This window comes from Leopardus geoffroyi, chromosome D3 (assembly GCF_018350155.1).
Source record: "Leopardus geoffroyi isolate Oge1 chromosome D3, O.geoffroyi_Oge1_pat1.0, whole genome shotgun sequence".
Taxonomy (NCBI): domain Eukaryota; kingdom Metazoa; phylum Chordata; class Mammalia; order Carnivora; family Felidae; genus Leopardus; species Leopardus geoffroyi.
The window spans coordinates 11933780-11952191 of NC_059339.1; the positions used below are offsets into that span (position 1 = coordinate 11933780).

General features: G+C 54.0%; 1 protein-coding gene across 2 annotated transcripts; it reads right to left on the reverse strand.

Annotated features, from left to right (window-relative positions):
* Positions 1-1770: 1770 nt before the first annotated feature.
* Positions 1771-16845, reverse strand: TBX3 (T-box transcription factor 3). 2 transcript variants are annotated; one of them, XM_045457053.1, is made up of 9 exons: positions 16770-16845; positions 14225-15740; positions 12317-12584; positions 11317-11376; positions 10872-11018; positions 8948-9024; positions 7741-7898; positions 5595-6271; positions 1771-3882 (listed from the first exon to the last, which is right to left on the reverse strand). In XM_045457053.1, exons 2-9 carry the CDS (start codon positions 14611-14613, stop codon positions 3421-3423), a joined length of 2238 nt encoding a protein of 745 aa, XP_045313009.1. In that variant the 5' UTR covers positions 14614-15740; positions 16770-16845; the 3' UTR covers positions 1771-3420. The 2 variants fall into 2 exon arrangements, with proteins under 2 accessions (XP_045313009.1, XP_045313011.1); XM_045457055.1 differs by lacking the exons at positions 11317-11376; positions 16770-16845 and having other exon boundaries at positions 14225-15781.
* Positions 16846-18412: the final 1567 nt, after the last annotated feature.

Consider the following 18412-nt stretch of genomic DNA (forward strand, 5'->3'; position numbering starts at 1 on the left):
GGCGGCCGCCGCCACCATAAAGCCCGCGGCGAGATTGCGACCGGCGCCAGGTGAGTAATAGGCCACGAAATCCAGAGAGATTGCGAGCGGTTCACCCCCCGTCCATCAGCGCCACCAGAGTTACTCATTAACATCACTACATACAAATAAGATACACAGGAGATTAAGGGGTGGGGCGGGGGGGGGGGGGGCGAGCGGTGGGAGAGGCCGGCCACACGTCTGAGCACTGTCCGAGAATCTTGGGGCGGGGGGAGCAGATGGGAGCTGAGAAAGAAAGGCATTCCTTCCCCCTCCGAGGCCGAGGCTCTTTGCTCCCCGACTCGGGAGGGAGAGCGCACCGGGCACACCCTGCCCACTGCCACCTTCCAGGGGCGCGGGCTCCACGCCGAATCCTTGGGCCAAAAGCCGGCCCCGGTGGGCGCGCACCCCGCAAATCTCCCAGCCTTGCGGGGAGCCAGCGCCCCAAAGGTCCCCAGGCCCTATAAGCCACCCCCCCCTCCCCCGGTCGTTTGCCCTCTCACCCGGGAAGACAGCACTGGAGAGGGTGTGTGGCGCCCCACGTGCCTGGCTGGAGATGCAAGGAGCTTGCCACTCCCCCCCCACCCCCCAAAGGTCCCGACCTCGATCCCCTTCCCAGTCCGGGAGGAGGGAGGGGAGAGGGATCCTCCTTGCCGGCCATTCAAGAGGCCCGAAGGTGACAGGGACTTGGGGCCGGGCTGGCGGGCTCCAGGGAGGGGGAGGGAGGCAGCCGCCAGGCAGGCTCCGGCTGGGTCCTCACGTCACGGCCCCCAGGGCAAGAAAAGGCCTGGAGAACCTTCCCTTGCCCGCCCCCCTCCCACCCCCACCCCCACCCCCCACCCCCCCGCACAAATACACCTCCACGCCGAGGGTGGGGGTGGGGACACTAGGAGACCAAAAGGCTGTCACGGCCTCGCTATTTTTTATTGAATGTTTCAAAAATAAATTGAACTTCAAAAGGCAACTCCCCAAACAGCCTGGAGGCTGGCTGGAGGGGAGGGCCGGAGGAGGGTGTCAGCCTCCTGGGTGACTTTTCCCTGGGAGGGGGTCAACTATGCGCCCTCGAATTACCTTTCCCTGGCGGTGAAAACCTGCCTCCCCCTCGCGTGACACAGCTAAGTTTGCGCGGAGCTGGCCGCATTCCGCACGCACGTTGGGGAGCCCTGGGTCAGCAGGGTCCCAGCAGAGACACGGGGGACGTTGGGGCCCTGCCAGGTCTCCCACCACCCGGGACGGTCGCTGCCTTGCCCAGCCTGGTCTGGCGGCGAGATCTCGCTTTTTTTTTTTTTTTTTTTTGCACACTGATGCAAAGAGATAGTTTTGACTTGCGTTTTCCGGATCGACGTGAAAAGGGAGAGCGAGCCTAAAACGAAAACGTTCGCAGTCCTCGACCGTATTTTTGGTCGGACTCGTGTGGGAACCACGGACTTGGGGAGGGGAGCATTCTTTTTCCATTAAAACTTAAGTATCTGAAATTGCAATTCAACCCGATTCTAATCAGTCTTCTCTTCCCGTCTCTCGTTCTGCTCCCTAATTTAAAGGAAAAGTAATTTCAGATCGGAGCAGCTCCCTTCGCCCCAGTAAGGGACTTTTGTTTTTAGCTTTGGAACTTGAGTGACAGCTCATTTGGGTTCCGTGGGGGCGGTCTTAATTACTTAAAGGCGAAGGGAAGGGGATTGAGGAAGCAAGAGGGGACAGAAGCCTCGCTTGCAGAAAAGTTTTCTAAAGAAAGCACTTCACAAGAGGCCCAGGGACATTTCAATAAAAATTTATTGAAATTTCAATGCTGTTTTTAAAGAGAGGGGAAGAAATACAGAAAACCAAAGAACTCATCAACAATTATAACACAAAATATACCTTCATGAATTTTTGTCTTTAAACCATCCCTCAGCACCTGACTCGTGAACTGGGAATATAGCTCTCTAGTTACCAATTCAAAACACCATCAATATTGAAGACAGTAGTCAATCCCACTTCGTTTTGAAGAAATCAGACTAGCAAATACAAATACAAAAGAAAAATTAGAAAACCAATCCACAGCCTCTGCACTCCCGGTCCCCCCCCCCACCCCCCCCCACCCCCAAGCAATCTCAGAAACACTCTTAGGGTGTTATATTTTAAGGAACTTAAGGTAAGTTGCACACCTCCCCAGTTTGGGGCGAAATAGACAATGGTGCTTCCCCCCCCCCCCCATTCTTGGACACTAAAAAAGAAAAAACTTTTTTTTTTCAGACAGCTCTTTTGAAAGTCTGTTGGTGTCGGTGCAGAAAGTGTGTTTTCTAGTTTTAAAAGCGATCCTGTGGCCTTGAAATAAAATTGACGAAAGGAAAACAAGAACACAAAACCAGGCGGCTGCGATCCTATTTACATAGACCTATGTACAACGTCAATAAATTAAAGTTTAATTTTCCGAGCATTCATATTGCACCTATTTACAAGAGTTATCAAATAATTACATAAATACTTTGTCTAATAGTCTCACTTCTTCTTTATTATTTTTCTTAAAACCTTGTTATTGCATATAGAGGAAAGAGAATTAACTGAGACATAACTCCTGCTACAAAGATGAGATAAAATAAATTCACTTTGTGTGTGTGTGTTCTCCCCACCCCTTCCCTTTAAATCCTCCCCCCCTTGGGATTGCCGATTGGAGGGTAGAGAATGGGGGGGGGGGGGGAGTATGGGTTCATGTTCTTTTCTCTCTAAAAGCAAGCATTCAAATAAAAACCACAAATACATTACTGTGGATCATGCAAAAAGAGACCTATAGCGGCTCTTAAAACATCACAAGAATATTAAAAAGACACAGATTTCCTTAATAGAGACCAAAGAAGGATGGCAAGGACTTCCTTCCCCAAACAATGCTGCTCAGTCATTTATTTAGAACTGATATGCAAGTCACTATAAAGTTTTAATGTTCACAAACAGAATCATGTTAATGTATTCATTTGTCCCCAGTATATTTTTTTTAATTTTGTTTTTGTTTCTACTTGACACGGTGAAGGAAAAAATATATATATATATATATAAATCTGCACTGGGGGAGAAGCCTTTCAACACCTCCCCTCCTGGTGGGCCTGGCTACCTTTTTTTCTCCCCACAGCAACCAGACCAGCCTTGTGGCGGGAGGTGCTGTGGCTATAAATGGTTTAACTCCTACCCCAACAGCTCAAGGCAACAGACATTTCTGGGCCCCAGAATCTGAGTCAGATCCTGGATATATAAACCACGCCAAGAAGACAGGGCCTGTTTCTAGCACATTCTCGAGGAGTCCGGCACCCCTTCCCAGACAGGACTGCACAAAGGGCCAACCCCACGGCGCGCCCGTGGTTTATTTTACATCCAACAAAGTGCACTGCAGACTGGAGACTGGAATGAAGAGATTTTTTTCTAGGGAGGGCTTTACGGGGACCCGCTGCGGGACCTGTCCGGCTTGGCCTCCAAGCCGCTGACCAACCGCTGAATGCTCTGCAGTTCGCTGGTGGCCGCCTCCTTCTCCGGGCAGAGTTTGGGCGACAAGGACACAGAGCTGGAGGAGAGCGTGGAGGAGCGGCTGTTGAGTTCCGAGCCTGAGTCCACGGCCACCGAGGCCGGGCTGGCGGCCAGCGCGGCAGCTTTGGCGTCCAGGGGCCCCGCGGCCGCGGCCATGGACGGCAGGGCGGTGGTGAGCAGGCCGCTGCTGTCCGGGACCGGCATGGGGATGGAGTAGGGGCTGTAGCGCAGCCGCGGGCGCATGGTGTTCAGGTTGAGGAAGGGGTGTCGGTGCACCGAGCTGGAGGCCGCGGCCGAAGACGCGGCCGCCGCCGCGGCCATGTACGTGTAGGGGTAAGGGAACAGGCTTCCGAAAGGCGACATGGCCAGGCCCTGCGGGGAGAAAGAGAAACGCAGGCGGTGAATCGGCCCGCAGGGCCTGCGCAGCGGGGAGGAGCCAACCTCGACCGTCCACCCGCCCCCTCCCCCCAACCTTGGGGCCTTGGGCAAGTCATTAATCTCTGGGGCTGGGGCACTCAGCTTTCCTTCTCTAGATCCACTTTACTCCCTGTGCCCCAGCTTTCTTACGGAGGAAAAACAACAACAACAACAACAAAAAACCCAGGGATATACGAGATAGTTCGTACCCTTACTGGGACTTTGGATAGTGAATGGGCTAAGGCCCGCAACGTGCTACATGGGGCACCTGACCAACAGAACTGTTAGAAATTCTCCCACTGAGGTCAGTCGGTGCACCTGATAAATGGGGCTGCAGGCTAGTCCAGCCACAAAGGTAGCAAAGGGTATAAACTATGGGACATACATTTGCTAAAGGCAATTGGGGGTGGGGGGAGCGAAGGGTGTTTGCTCTAAACGGAGACAAAGAAATCATCTGGCCTGATACACTGGTATTACAGGTAGAGAAACCGAGGTAGGCCCCATGGGTACGGGAAGCCACTCAGCTTCAAGTTCCAGAAGCTGAATTTAAAATTCAGGCCCCCTGGCCTGGGCCAGTTCTCTCTGTCCTTTGCCTTGGGGTAGGTACCCTGACTACCTACCTGTTTGCCCAGGCAGCCCCTCCAGGACAGGGTCTCCAGAAGGAGAGGGGAGCAAGGGGAAGGGCCAGAAGCCAGCCCTGTTCTCAGTTCCCTCCTCCCCTTCCCCCCCCCCTCCCCACCAGAGGGGAGCAAACCCTGCCTCTTGGCTCAGAGAAGGGAGACGAATGTACTCAGACAAAACAAAGGCAAGGGCGTGCAGAAAACCCCACAGAACCTTTCTCGCTGGGTTCAGAGCATTTCCAGCGGGCCCGACTTCTCCCCAGCTGCCCTGCACCCCAGCACAGCTGTCTGACCCGTGTAAGAGGCCGCCAGGCCTGCCACAGCCAGCCCAGCCGAAGAAGTCTGCCCCTATCCTCTGACATTTCCCACACAGGCACAAACCATTAACCCTTTGGGGGACAGGCTGGCCTGCTTGGGGTGAGGGACAGGGGACAAGCTTCCCACTGGAAGGAAAGGCAGAAGACTCAACTCCCACCCAAAAACAGTCCCTGCCCCTCCCCAGGCCGTGGTCTCCCCCTCGTGTGATTCCTGGCGGGGCGTTGGCTATGAGCCACTGAAGAGGCATGAGAGCTCTGAAGCTGACATCATAGACCCTGAAGAAGGTCCTGAAGTCAGTGCCTCTGCCCCACCACTTACAGCCTGTGTGACTTTGGATAAGTGACTCAACATCTCTGGGCCTCTGCCACTTCGTCTATAAAGGGGAGGTGACAACAGTGCCACTGAAAGCAGAACAGACCGAGCACAACCGAAGTGCCAGATAGAGCCATTAGCATGATTACTGCTTACCTACTCTACTAGAAACAGCCCTTAACTTAGAAAAAAATTTAAAGTTTTTTTTTGGGGGGGGGGGAGGGAGTGTCAGGTTATGCGGAGTCAGTGAGATAAACCTCGACCTAGCAATTATTATTATTATTATTATTAATTATTATTATTAGGGCTCCTAGGCCAGGGGGACTGGTGGGGGTCTGGCATCGCACGCAGGGCAGGGTAAGCAGAGCCCCCCCCCGAGGGAGGGTCTGGAGAGCCCGGTGGATGACCCCTAATTACCTGCGAGGCCAGGACGTGCTGCTGGAGGTGGAAGGGCAGGGTGGCCGCCGACGCCCCCGACAGTCCCTGCGCCGCGGCCGCGGAGGCCATGGCGGTGGAATCCAGGCCCGAGACGCCGGTGGAGGCCCCGGACACGGTGGCCAGCAGGGGCCCCATGCCGGCCGCCATGCTGGAGAAGGCGCCCCCCATGGCGAACTGGCCGGGGTGCAGGAAGAGCGGGTGCCCGTTGAAGAACTGCTGACCCGCCAGCCCGGGGGCGAAGCCGAGGCCGGGCAGGGGGCCCTGGCCCAGGTGCGCGGCGGCCGCGTCCGTCTGCACCGTGAGCGGCGCGAAGGCCTCCTTGCCCGGCAGCGCGCGCGCCTCCTCGGCCTTGGACGTGGCCGCGCCCTCGCGGCCCGGGCTCCGGCGCTCCTCGGCGCCCAGGCCGCGGGTGCTGGACGAGATGGTGGCCGGGCTGTGGCGCGAGTCGGGCGACGCCTTGTCCAGCCGCCCGCTGTCCCGGGGCCGGCCGCCGGGCTCGGCGGCGAAGAGGTGCGCCTTGACCGCGGGGCTGCCCTTGTCGGGGCACGGCTCCTCCGACGTGGTGGTGGTGATCTTGGCCGCGTCGCAGGCCTCCGGGCCGTGCTCCTCTTTGCTGTCGGCCTCGGCGTCGCTCTCCCCCTCGCTGGGACACAGATCTACCAGAGGAGGGGCACAAAAGCCAAGCGGAAGGGCGTGAGCTCCAATCTGGGCCAGCGGGGAACTCCAGTTGCCTGGTCTGAATCCCAGCTCGGGCCATGTACTAGCTGTGTGGTCCCCGGCCGGCCCCTTAACCTCTCCGGGCCTCAGTTTTCTCATCCGCAAAGTGGGAGTGATGACACCTCACAACTTTACTGGGACGATTCACTAAGCTAACCCTCAATTTACAATTATTTACATAGAACTGAACCCCTTCCCCACAGAACTCCCCCTCCCCCCGAACCGCTAGTGGACTTTTACTATTTTTTGCCATCGTCTGTTGAGCTCCTACCCTGTCAAAGCCTTTACTCGCCTTTCCCCAGTTCACTGCCTTCACTTTTTAGAAACAGAATTAAACGTATCCTAAAACTCACTTCAGGAACACCCCCTAGTTACTATCCAGAGTCTTTGTGCAGTGAGTGTGCAAGATTGGCACCTTCCAGAAATCTGTGAATTCTTCCAGAAGGATCCGTTTGAACCCTGCCCTGGTGGCAGTGGCAGAAATCCACACCCTCCCTCCACACACACACATTCAACTGGAACCTTCTGTTGCCCCTGTCCCTGCAGACTGATGGGGGCAGCCCGCTCACCCACCCTGGGACAATCACACACAGATCCTTTCACCACACCCTCTGTGGGTCTCCCCCCAGGAAAAAAAAAAAAAAAAAGGAAAAGAAAAAGGGATCCTATTTTATGTTTAAAGTTTAAATGGACTGAAGTCATAATGGACTTTCATTTTAATTCACTTAAAAACAGGTTTCTTCCCGCTGAGAGAGTGTGTGACTGTCTTTCCAAATAAATAGTTCTTGTTCTTTAAACACAGGAACTAACTGGGGATTTGAAGCATCTTGTCCGCTCTCTCTCTCCCCTACTCTCCCTACTTGGATCCCCAGGGCCTCCTCTGCTTCCCCAGTGCTGTTTTCCCATTGTTGGCTCTAAGGCTGGACGTTTTCTCAGCCACTGTCCCTGTTCCAGGTGGCAGAGAATCCCCTCCCTGCCCCCCCCCTCCCCCCCACCCCCGCCTCAGGCCAAATACATTTCAATCTAGAGCTCAAAGATAGTAAAAAGTCAGCAGTTGCTAGCTTGTTGCTAGCTTGGAGAGAGTTGAGGGAGAGAGACAGAGACAGAGATGTGCTCCGCGCAAGTTTTCAAAGATGGCCCCACCGAGAAGGAACAGCCACCCCGGCCTCAGCCAAACCAAGGTTTACAGGAAGGGGGTTCGGAGTTCTCCTTTATACACCTGAGGGACGGGGACACACCTGGCCACCCTCTTTGAACTGTGGCTCCTGCTTAGGGACTTGAAGAAGCATCTGAAGTTTTTGAAGGGCAGGGCCCCTGGTGGATACCCCCACCCCCCCCAAATCTCCCAGCCGCGCCCCCCCCCACCCCCAAACCTGGAGTGGAGAAACTGGAGGCGATCAGGTCCTACCTTTGAGGTTCGATGTCCCTACGGTGGAGACAGCTGGAGACGAGGACTGAGCAAAGCAGTTAAAGGCTGCCTGTTCGCTTGAGGACTCATCTGAGGTCCCATTCTCCTTCTTCTGTCTGTCATCGAACACCCTCATAGACTGCAGGGTGAGCTGTTTTCTGTGCCAGAAGCCCACACCCAGCGTCACAGAGCGGAACAGACATTTCCCCTCTTTGTCCGCCTCACCCTCTCCAAAGAGGCACACTGGGCACACCTCACCCTGCCCACCACCCACGGTTTCTCTGAAACCTGCTTGCCCCGAGGCAGCCAGAGACCGGAGCATTGTTCTGGAGCCTGTAAGGAGGCCTGAGTGTGGCACGGAGGGGAGGGGGCTGTTGGAGGAAGAAGGCTTCAGCTCCACTCAAGATCAGCAGTTCATTAGGGCAAGAGCACGGGCCACAGACAGCTGAACGGCCGGCCTTACAGAAGGAGGGTGAACTGGGTGCCCCAGCTGGTGAACACACACAGCCTCCAAACTCCCCACTGGTTGCTAAGGCCGCGGTTGCCAACTTGCTTATTTCATGGTGGACTTTAATTGTGTTACCGACATACCCATCGTAACCGGAGGGGGAAAATAAAAATCTATGTGGATGTTGGAAATTATTTTTTAACGCTCACCCCCTCACACACACACACCCCACCCCCGCAAGGGGAGAGGTTAATAATCTGGGCTGATCTTCTGGAGTTTGGAAATTCTTTGAAAGCGGGTGGGGGAGGGGAGAGCCGCTTCCATATACTATCCAGCTGTCTGCTTAATGCTAAATGATATGTATACCCATGAAGGAGAGCATCCTAGATTTCTCAAGGGGCCTCAGTTCTGTCGGACCGTATTTGCAAGACAAGATTGCAAAAATTCCAAAGCATTTTGTGAATGGTTTAGTCCTTTCCTGGGACCTGGCTGGGATGAACTTCATTAGGAATGAATAGGCGACTGTATATGATCTGTTACCCCTGACACTTTTCTTCCAGAGACCGCTATGGTGTGGCCTAGTTCATGTCCTTGCAAGCAGGTAGCAGAAAGGCGGTCAATTCTTTTCCACCCCCCCCCCCCACACACACCTTCTTAATATAAGTGCCTGCACCCCGCTCCTAACAGTTGAGTCTTGGGTCCAAGGGAAATAATTCTCCAAATTACCTGAGAAAATACTGGTTACGGGTCTCCACTCACCTTTTTTCTCTCCTGCCATTTCCAGTGTCCCGGAAACCTTTTGCAAAAGGGTTGTTGTCTATTTTTAACTGAGTTATCTAGAGGAGGAGACACAAGCAAGAAAGAGACATTGGCTTCATTTTCTAGAATGTTTCGGGGGGAGTTCCCGCCCCCCCAACTCAGTCTACTAGAAATTGGACTGCCAAAAGAAGTCATTCGTATATGCCAGGTTAAAGAGAAAGGGAGAGGAATAACGGTTGTAAGGGTGGAGGGGACCCGGAGAAAAATCAAGGATCTACACCATGGCTTACACCTCCCATAGGAAGCCACAGCAGGGATTCCAGACTGAAATTATACCGTCTGGGAAATGCCTCATTCTGTTCTGCAGGCAGCCTTGAGAGCTTGGGTTTAGAAATGGAAAGACTGTCAAAGTTGTCAAAAGAGACAACCTATAGATCTTAAAATTATGCTTTCATTTTGTTTTTTTTCATACAGTGCAATTAATCATAAAATATGTTATGGCGTAAATCCTGCCCCCAAACACACACACACACACACACACACACACACACACAGAGCATACACTCCAAACTTTTCTGTGAATCTAATAAAATGATTTATGGGGTTTCGCTGCTCTTGTGCCAGAGTGGGTTTGATTTTTTATTTATTTATTTTTTTAAATTTTTTTTTTTTTTTTGCTGGGTTGGGGTCGGTGCGGGGGAGGAGGGTTGAGGAATTACAATATTGACAATTACAGATGTCAAAGGACTGAATGACCACTGGAAACATTTGTTTTCATTTATATGCTCTGCCACCCCCCTTAGGTTGGAGAAGGCCTGTGGCCTCTTTGTCCCATCAAAAATGCTATGTTTTGTTATTACTTTAACAACTCAGATTCACAGGATTCTGGGTCTAGAGGGAGCGTGCATTTGCACGCTGGGGCAAAATGCCATAGTATGTAATCTTTCAAATCCCTTCCCTTAGAGGAAAAAAAAAAGAGATCTAGAAAGTCAGAGGACCCACCCATGGGGACAACGTATTCAAATGCAAAAGGAAACAGGGCTCAGAAGAGCAGGGGTCCTCTGCTGCCCCCACCCCCAGAACAGCCTGCTGACAGTCAAGCTGGGCACTGGGGAATCAGCAAGCTTCACTTTCCCCGGGTCTCTCGGTGCACATGCCCATGACCTTCAGGCCAGCATAACTTGACATACCAGGTGCTGCCTGCTGGTCCATTTGGGGGTACTTCTAATCTGGGCTTCAGGCCCAAGGGAGAAAAAAAAAAAAAAACCTTCAAATGAAGGGATGACTTTGGTCATCTCATCTCAAAAGCCTCAGACAACTCGATTAGCATGACCCTGTGATCAGAGGAGGTTTTTCCAACCACACACACACACACACACACACACACACACACCATAAAAAACACAGCAGCATAAAAGGTAATAAAAACCAGACCAGCTACTCAGGGTTTCTGGCTAGGGGAGAAAATCTGTTCTCCAATGGGATTCTCCTCCCAGGATATCCCAAATGGCTTTTGCCTTAACTTTTTAGCTGGTGCCTTTAGAACCTGGAACCTGGTTTTTGATGCTTCTTCCAGAAGGAGAGGAAGCTGAGCCTCAAAACAAACAAGAAAAAGCCAGGAGTGGGGAAGCCGGTGGCAACATGGTTATAGGAGCTGCTCACTAGCAAAGTTAGTTTGGCATGTTTTCACTCCGCGTTGGAGTCCTAGCTGGTCAAGTTTTTGTTTTGTTTTGTGCGTTCCCTGCCTCTTGGACGCGCTCAGAGCCCCTTCCCCCGCAAAAGCTCCCCTGAAGGTCAAATCACAGAAGAAAACTGAGCCTCTCCCATCCCAACTCTTTTGTAAATCCCTCAGTGTCTTCCCCAGGCAGCTTAAAGGTGAGGGGGAAAAGATCACCGTGGAAAAGAAAAAGCGACTTTTGGTTACCTTGTCATTCTGGTATGCTGTCACGGCGATGAACTCAGTTTCGGGGAACAAGTATGTCCGAAATGTACTATAAGGAAGTTTCAAGATGTCATTGGCCCTCACAATGTGGAACCGTGGCTGGTATTTGTGCATGGAATTCAATATGGTCTGCGGGGGGCGGGGGGGGGGGGGCGCAGGGGAGAGGGGAGACACAGCAAAAAAAAAAAAAAAAAAAAAGGTTTAGTGAGACAAACGGGACCTTAGGACCCCTGCCAGGCTGACATCTACCCCACCGAAGGGTACCAAGCTTATCTGGAGCCCACCTCCTCTCCTCGGAGCACCTCTTTGGGCACACTCCGCTCCACACATGTTATCTTCTGGAGAATCCAAACTGCTCCTCGGTTTCCAAAGGGTCCCCCCCACCCTCACCATCTAAGGTCCGTTCGTACCTTGAACCCTAGCCTACCTGAGTACCAAAACTATAATTCCCCTGCCACGTTGCGTGATCACTTGGGAAGGCCAAAGTCTTAAAAGATAGAGAAAAACATGCATTTTAATTTACAAAATGATTCAGTCCTTTAAGCGCCCACTAATTGACGAGCCCAATCCACTTAAAGCCCTGAAAGGTTGAACTCTAGAGAGGAATATTTATGCCTTAATCAAATCAAAGGCTTCAAATGCAATTCCTGCCCGCTGAAGATATTTCCGCGTCATTCACATCTTCCTGGGCCTAATCTTTCTGCTGATTCCTCGCTTATCACTCGGTTTATTTTATTGAAATGTTGGGGAGGGGGAGGGGCAGGGGGCAAAAGGTGTTTTGCTTGACTTTTACAAGCAATTCCAGTCTCCTCAAAGTTTCTAAGGACTCTCCCACTGACTCCATGCATACACTTCCAACATGCACATCATTTTTATCCTGGAGAGCTCAGTCTCACTTCTAGCAAACCTGACTTTCACCTAAGCCCGAGTTTCTTTTCTTCGGAGGAGGAAAAAAAAAAAAAAAATCTTTCCAAAAATGTACTCACACCCTTTTAACCAACGTAGCCAGGGCTCTGAACCTTCACCCCCCGCCCAAGAAATAATAAGGCTCGTTTCCAAACAGAAGTAGGATAGCTCAAAACAAAATTCCTGGCAGACACATAACTTTAAAATTGATTTTGTAGCTTAACAATTGGTTTTTAACTTCACTGTCAGGCGTTTACCAAGACCTGGAATTGCCACAGAACGCGAGGGGTGAGCGTTCTCGCCCTCGTTTCTTTTAGAGCGCCAGGCCTTCCATTATCCAAAGAGAAACACCCCGGAATCCTCTCTCTGGCTCTGTTTCCGATCGAACAACTTTTGCTACACTTAGCAACAGAGGGTGAGGGAGAAGTCTGAGCAGAAACCTGTGATTTTACAAGGACAGGGGAAGCGCTGCCTTTGCTAAGGTGAAGAAAGAGAAAATTTTACTGAGCGGTGAAACTTACAAATCCGTGTTTGTCCGAAATGTTGTTGGTGAGTTTCAGTTTGTGGAAAGTGACAACTTTGGACATCCACTGTTCCCCGGTAGCCGGGCTGTCTGGGTGAATGTACATTCTCTTTGGCATTTCAGGGTCAGCCTTACCAGCCACCATCCACCGAGAATTATGGAATTTATATCGACAGTCATCAGCAGCTATAATGTCCATCAATAGAATATATTTGGCTTTTTTATCCAGCCCAGAACATCTTACTTTAAATGGAGGAAACATTCGCCTACAACAGCAAGGGAAGAGAAAAAGAAATGGCTCAGACTCTTGGGTTTGAGTCCCTGTTTACCCTGAAATATTTCAATCAGATTCAAAACTTTCTGCTGTGATTGACTGAGGAGTTTCTGTTTCAGAGGAAGGCCACTGAGGGCAATATTATATCCTTCCACGACAGAAGTGTTAAGCACCCTCAGTTTCTCTACGGTGAAATGTCTCAAGGTTCAAAACAAGTGAATTATGGCACTCCCTTTCTCTACAGCGTCTAATAATCTCTCCACAATTTATTCCCCTTGTAGGACTTCACAGATGGCCCTCTTTACAGAGAAATTCTGGCCTTTCCCCCCTGTCCCCGGAGTGTCTACTTCTAAACAGCTAGGGGTAGGATTTTACTTAAAGTGGGGTCAGTCAAGGCTAGAATTCGCCACTGCTGAGAAAAAGTTAAATTTATCAAGGAAATAAACGTCCAGCTTCCCTGCTACGGAGCAGCGAACCCGCCTCTGGGGGAAATGAAACCGGCCTTCAGTGAGTTCTCAAAACGAATTCTGTAGTTTGGGGTGGACTTCTGGGCCTGATAACCAATCTGCCTGGCATGCTGCTAACCACATTTCTCCCCTGGCTCGGGCCCGTCCCGAAAGGCAAGGCTGTACCACCAACAGCTTCTTATTTCCCAGAAGCGGTGGCAACCCACGGTCCTGACTCGAAAGGAAGCACTTCGCTGTGAAACCGAGGTAACGTCTTCTGGGTTTAGAGAATTTTTATGCCCAGCTTTGGCCTCATTTTGCTAGGAAAGATACCGAAAGCTCGAGACATCCCTCAAGAGAGGGAGTTTATTTTTATTATTCCAACACTATGCCTTGATGGACTTCAATGCCATAAAAAAAAAAAAAATCATTGATTTTTAAGGGACAGGCAGGTTTCGGTCAGGCAAGGACCTTTTCGTTATATAAAATATGGTTGGTAATATAGAAAAAAGCAGCATGTGTCTCTCCAGGGGCCTTGGATCTGCAAACATCATCTTAATTATCCAAAATTGCCTAAACTCTCCCTCGGATTACGGACACGTGAAGCAGTGTAGACAAACAAACCCAAATGCCCTTCCATTTCTCTGTGACCCTGCCGGAGGCCAGCGCAGGCCCCCCTGCAGACCCAGGGGCTAGGCTGGAGAGCAGAAAGGGCAAACGGAGAGCCAGCTTCGGGGTCTCCCACTACCACACAAAAGAAAAGGGCAGTGAAGTTTTTCTCGCTGGGAACAAAATGAAACAAACAAACCCCCAGAACATCAACAAAGACATAAGGATGTTCCAGAAAGGTTTGAACAGCGAACTTCCTGCCATGGGGTGGTTTTCTTTCTTCCTGCAAGAGATGTCTGAGTGCCTTGGAAAAATCCTATCTAGCCTGTAGGGAATCCAGGGTGCGGACCGAGGTGGGAGAAACTAGGGCTGCAAAGGGCCAGGTAAGCTGAAATTTCCCACCCGTGGGGCAGGGGCCGGGAAATGTCTGTACCTGGTTCCAGGGGAACTAAGTTTTGCCTAAGCCCGAGTAACTGGCAAACCGGGTATTCTGGGAACAGAGAGAGAGAAAGGCAAGGTGGGGGGAGAAGAAAACACCTCCATTAGCTTGGGGGAGGGGGCCCTGCTGCGTGCTTACCTTCCCGACTTGGTAATGACCATCTCGGTGCCCCGCTTGTGGAACTGATCCCAAAGTTCTTTGGCCTCGAGGTGCACCTTGGGGTCATCCTCCACCTCTTCTTCGGGCTCCATGGTCTTCAGAGGCCTCAGATGCGCCTGGGGCCCCAGGGACGAGAAAGGGATGCCGGTCTCGGCCGCCCCCACCAATTGATCCATGATCGGCTTGGCCAGGGCGCCCGGCAGCGAGAGCGCCGCCGCGCCGTTGGGAGGCAGCGTCAGCGCGGGGAAGAAGGGCGGCTGGTGACCCAGCACCGCGCTCATGGCGAAGTCCGGCGCCCGGTGAGGTAGGAACGGATGGTAGGCCATGCTTGTCCCAGGAATGACCGGATCTCTCATGGAGAGGCTCATCCACTCCAGGCGGGGCGCTGGGCTCCAGCCGGGAACAAGTCCGCAGCTGCTGTTTGGTTTTGTTTTGGTTTTTAACAGCAGCACATACTTTGAGAAAGAAAAAAAAAGAAAGAAAGAAAAAAAGGGAGGGGGGGAGTCACAACTAAAGCACCCTAGGGAAGGGGGGGAAGTGTCTTTTGGGGAAGGGGGAATGCCTCTTTTAAAGAGGGCAAGGCGAGAAATCAGGAGACATAGTCGCTTGGGTGACTGTCCTTGTGCCTTGCGTTTTTTAAAAAGCCGCTCCTGGAAGTCGGTTTCACAGGCGAGAGCAGCGAGCAGGGTCTCACTGGCGCCCGAGCCCCGCCGCTTAGCCGAATCGACACTTCAGCCCCCGGTCCCAGGAATCGCTCCCCGGCCCCCGGTTCTTTGTTGCGATTGCGGACGACTCAGCTCCGAGAGACTTTTTACCTTCTCTTCTCCTTCTTCCCCGCCCCCCTGTCTCTCTTCCTCTCCCTCTCTCTCGCTGGAGGCGTCTGCTGTAGCGCTAGACCCGGCTCCGCCAGCGAGCGAGAGAGCGGAAAAGTCTCTCGCCTTTAAAAAAAAAAAAAAAAAAAAAAAAAAAATCTCTGATTCAAGCTCTCTTCTACCAGCGCTATCAAAACTTGAACTGCAAACTGGCTTCCGTCCGCCCTCCTCCTCCTTCCTCTGCTCCGAGCCTCCGGAGGGTGTCCTGGGTTGCAATCCGAGTCCCGCGGCGCTCCTCTCCCGCGCCTGTCTTCCTTGTCCTAAAACGTGAGCGAAATCGCTTCCTAAATCTGCGTCCAGACGCGCAGGGCAGGGAGGATTGAGTGGGGGGAATGAACAGGGGAGAGGGGGAGAGAGAGAGGGAGAGAGAGGGAGAGACAGGAGAGAGGGAGAGAGGGACGGAGCGGGAGAGGGAGCGCGAGGAAAGGGAGGGAGCGAGAGCGAGCGAGCGAGAGCTCCGCGCCACCCTTCTCCGCCTCTAGAATTCCCGGGCGTCTGCACGGCGGCTCTAGAAGGTCGGGCTGTGCTGTGGGCTGCGGGGAGCCGGAGGCCTCTTGATTGGCTCTTTGACGCTTTCGGACCAATTGTGTTGCTGCATAGGCGTGGTTTTCACAGGTCGAGTGCTGGGGGATAGAGCCGAGTTATAAAAAGAAGGTGTCGGAAACTGTAACGTCGCAGCGCCGCATCGGTACTACTGCCTGTCCTGTGAATATGTCAACATGATCAGAGGGAGGGCGGGGAGCCACTGGGGAGCGCGCACAGAGTCGCCTCTAGGTGGCTTATCGAGAGATCGCTGCAGCCCCTGAGCTCGCTCGCTCGCGCTGGCTCAGCCCACGTCTGAAATGCCTCAGTCATCCAGCCCCAGATCGAGGGAGGAGGCAGGGCCCGGGGAGGAAGGGGGAGGAGGAGGGAGCGAGCGAGCCGGGCCAGGAAGGCGGAGAGCGCGCCGGGCGCCGGGCAGGGGCGCTCGCCTCTCGCGCGCTCGGCTCGCCTCTCCTCGCCGGCCGCCGCGGCCGTTTCCCTCTGCGGCTCACCCTCTCGCCGCGGCCCCGGGAGGGCCAGGCGGACGGCCGAGCCCCCGGCGAGCTGCCGTTCGGCCGCCGGCCGCAACAAAAGGCGGCAGCGGCGGAGAGGCGAGCGCCGAGACTCCGGGCTTGCGCGCTCCCCGGCCCCACGTGGAGCCCAGCTCCGCCCGGCCCGCCGCTGAAGGGCTCCCGAGCTCGGGTGGCTCTCGGCGCCGGGCTCCCGGCTCCTGGGCTCGCGGGCTCCCGGGCACACGCGTGCGGGGGCTCCCTCTCCCCCGGGCCCCACCCGAAGCCGTGGGCGGGGACCCGAGCGCCCCGCCACTCCCGCGCGCGGACACGCGCGGGCACCCCGGGACCGAGCCACCCGCGCGAAAACACGTACACGCAAACACGTACACAGCCTGCGCCTCCGGCCCTGGTTGCGCTCACCCCGGGAGGCGGACTCGGGGATTTTTTTGAAATGCATTTGCCAGCCCTTTTAGATCTCGTCTTCTATCCGAATCCGGGCTCCCCGAGTTCCACCTGAATGTGCGTGAGTGTAGAGGAGAGTATGGAGATCGGGACGGAAGGCGCGCGGCGGCGAGGGACTAGGTTCTGGGCCTGCCCCGGCCGAACCTCTGCCCTCACCTCGGCGGCCCTGGGAGAGCTGGTAGGGGGAGGCGCGCCCTCCTTGTATCTTCTTCGGACGTTGCATTTATCTCTCTTGTGCCTCAGTCCTTTCTCCACCCGGGGACTTATCTCACCAGAAGTCGGGGGTGAATTTGTAAAACAAACCGTGATACGCCCCCACCCCAGAGGCGAGGTGACTGGTTCCAGTTCAGGTAGGGTGGGGGGGGGGGGGCTCAGCGGGGGTGAAGGGGAGGGAGGCGTCTTCCGAATCAGACCTGTCGCCGAATTGGTATGTTACCACAGGTTCCCTGTCTGGATCAGAGGTTTCCCCAAACCCACATTTCTCGCTTCTGGGGTGGGGGGCAGGGAGTTGGGCCGTCCCTGCCTGGATGGATGGAAATCTTGGGTGGAATGTTCTTTTACCCTTTCTGGGTGGAGAGCTTCCTTGAAGTGTAAAGGAGCGGAGAAAGGTTTGATTTCAAGGCCTAGGGGGCTAAGAAGCCCAAGGCTTGGGATGTGTGTGTCTGTGTGTAGGCAGCCAGCGCGGTCCTCTCTTAGTCCGCCCTGTATATCCCCACGCCCCCAGCTCCCAGACTCCGAAATGGGAGCAAGTGGAGGGTGAAATGCACTTCTATTGTGGGCCAACGGCCTCGAGATAGGGGCGGAACTTTAGAGGCGACAAGCTTTTCCAGCCTCGCATTTTTGACGCACATGGTTAAGAGCGCTTGGCGCCAGCGCTGAGAATTCCCTGAAGTCACCAGAGAGAATGGAGTGGTTCTTCGAACTCCGTCTGGCTCGCCATCTCACCCCCTTCTTTCCCTTTCGGCCTGTCTTTCTCTGGTGTCTCTCTGCCGGTGGTGGAGAAGAGAGAAAGAGGGAGAGAGAAGAAAGAGGCGGCAGGGCCCTGGGGTGTCAGACGCCCCCTCCCCGCGTCCCTAGCGGCTGATCCTGGAGGGTGCGAGAGGCCAGGCCTACCCCTCCTTACGCCTTCCACCGAGGTCACTGCAGGGTTTCACGAGTCTCTGGAGGCCCAAGCCCACCCCCTCCCCCACATCGCTCGCCTCCTGAGCCCGGGGCAGCTCGGCGGCGCTTTCAGGAGCGGCCCCAAATCCCTGCGATCTGGTTTTGCCTGCACTCGCCAGCCAATCTCCGCCCGGCCGCTCCATGTAGAAAGTAGTTCTGCAGCCACAATGCGACTGACACCCCCCCCCCCCCACTCCTCACTGTCTCGGTGCCCTCAAGCGACCAGATGCACGGGAGAGAGATGTTTCACTAGGTCCTCCGCTTTCTTGGCCTCCCTTCTGTTTTGGACTTGGGAAGGGAGCTTGCTAATTTCACTCGTAAATATCTCGACTTGCCTCTGGCCCCAGCCTGGACCGAGCGGGATTTCTGGCCCTCACATGGCCCCCTCCCTCGAATGCCTGTATTTTGCCCGTAGTTCTGACTTAACCCTGGGGTCACCCCTGTTACCGCTCCATAACCCGTCCCCCATTCTTGCTCACAAGGGGTGGGGGGGGGGGGGGAAGAGAGGAAGGTTTGCGGGGTTCTGGATCGAAAATGTCGACATCTTGCTAATGGTCTGCAAACTTCCGCCAATTATGACTGACCTCCCAGACTCGGCCCCCAGGAGGCTCGTATTCTGCTGGGAGGCCGCGGTAACT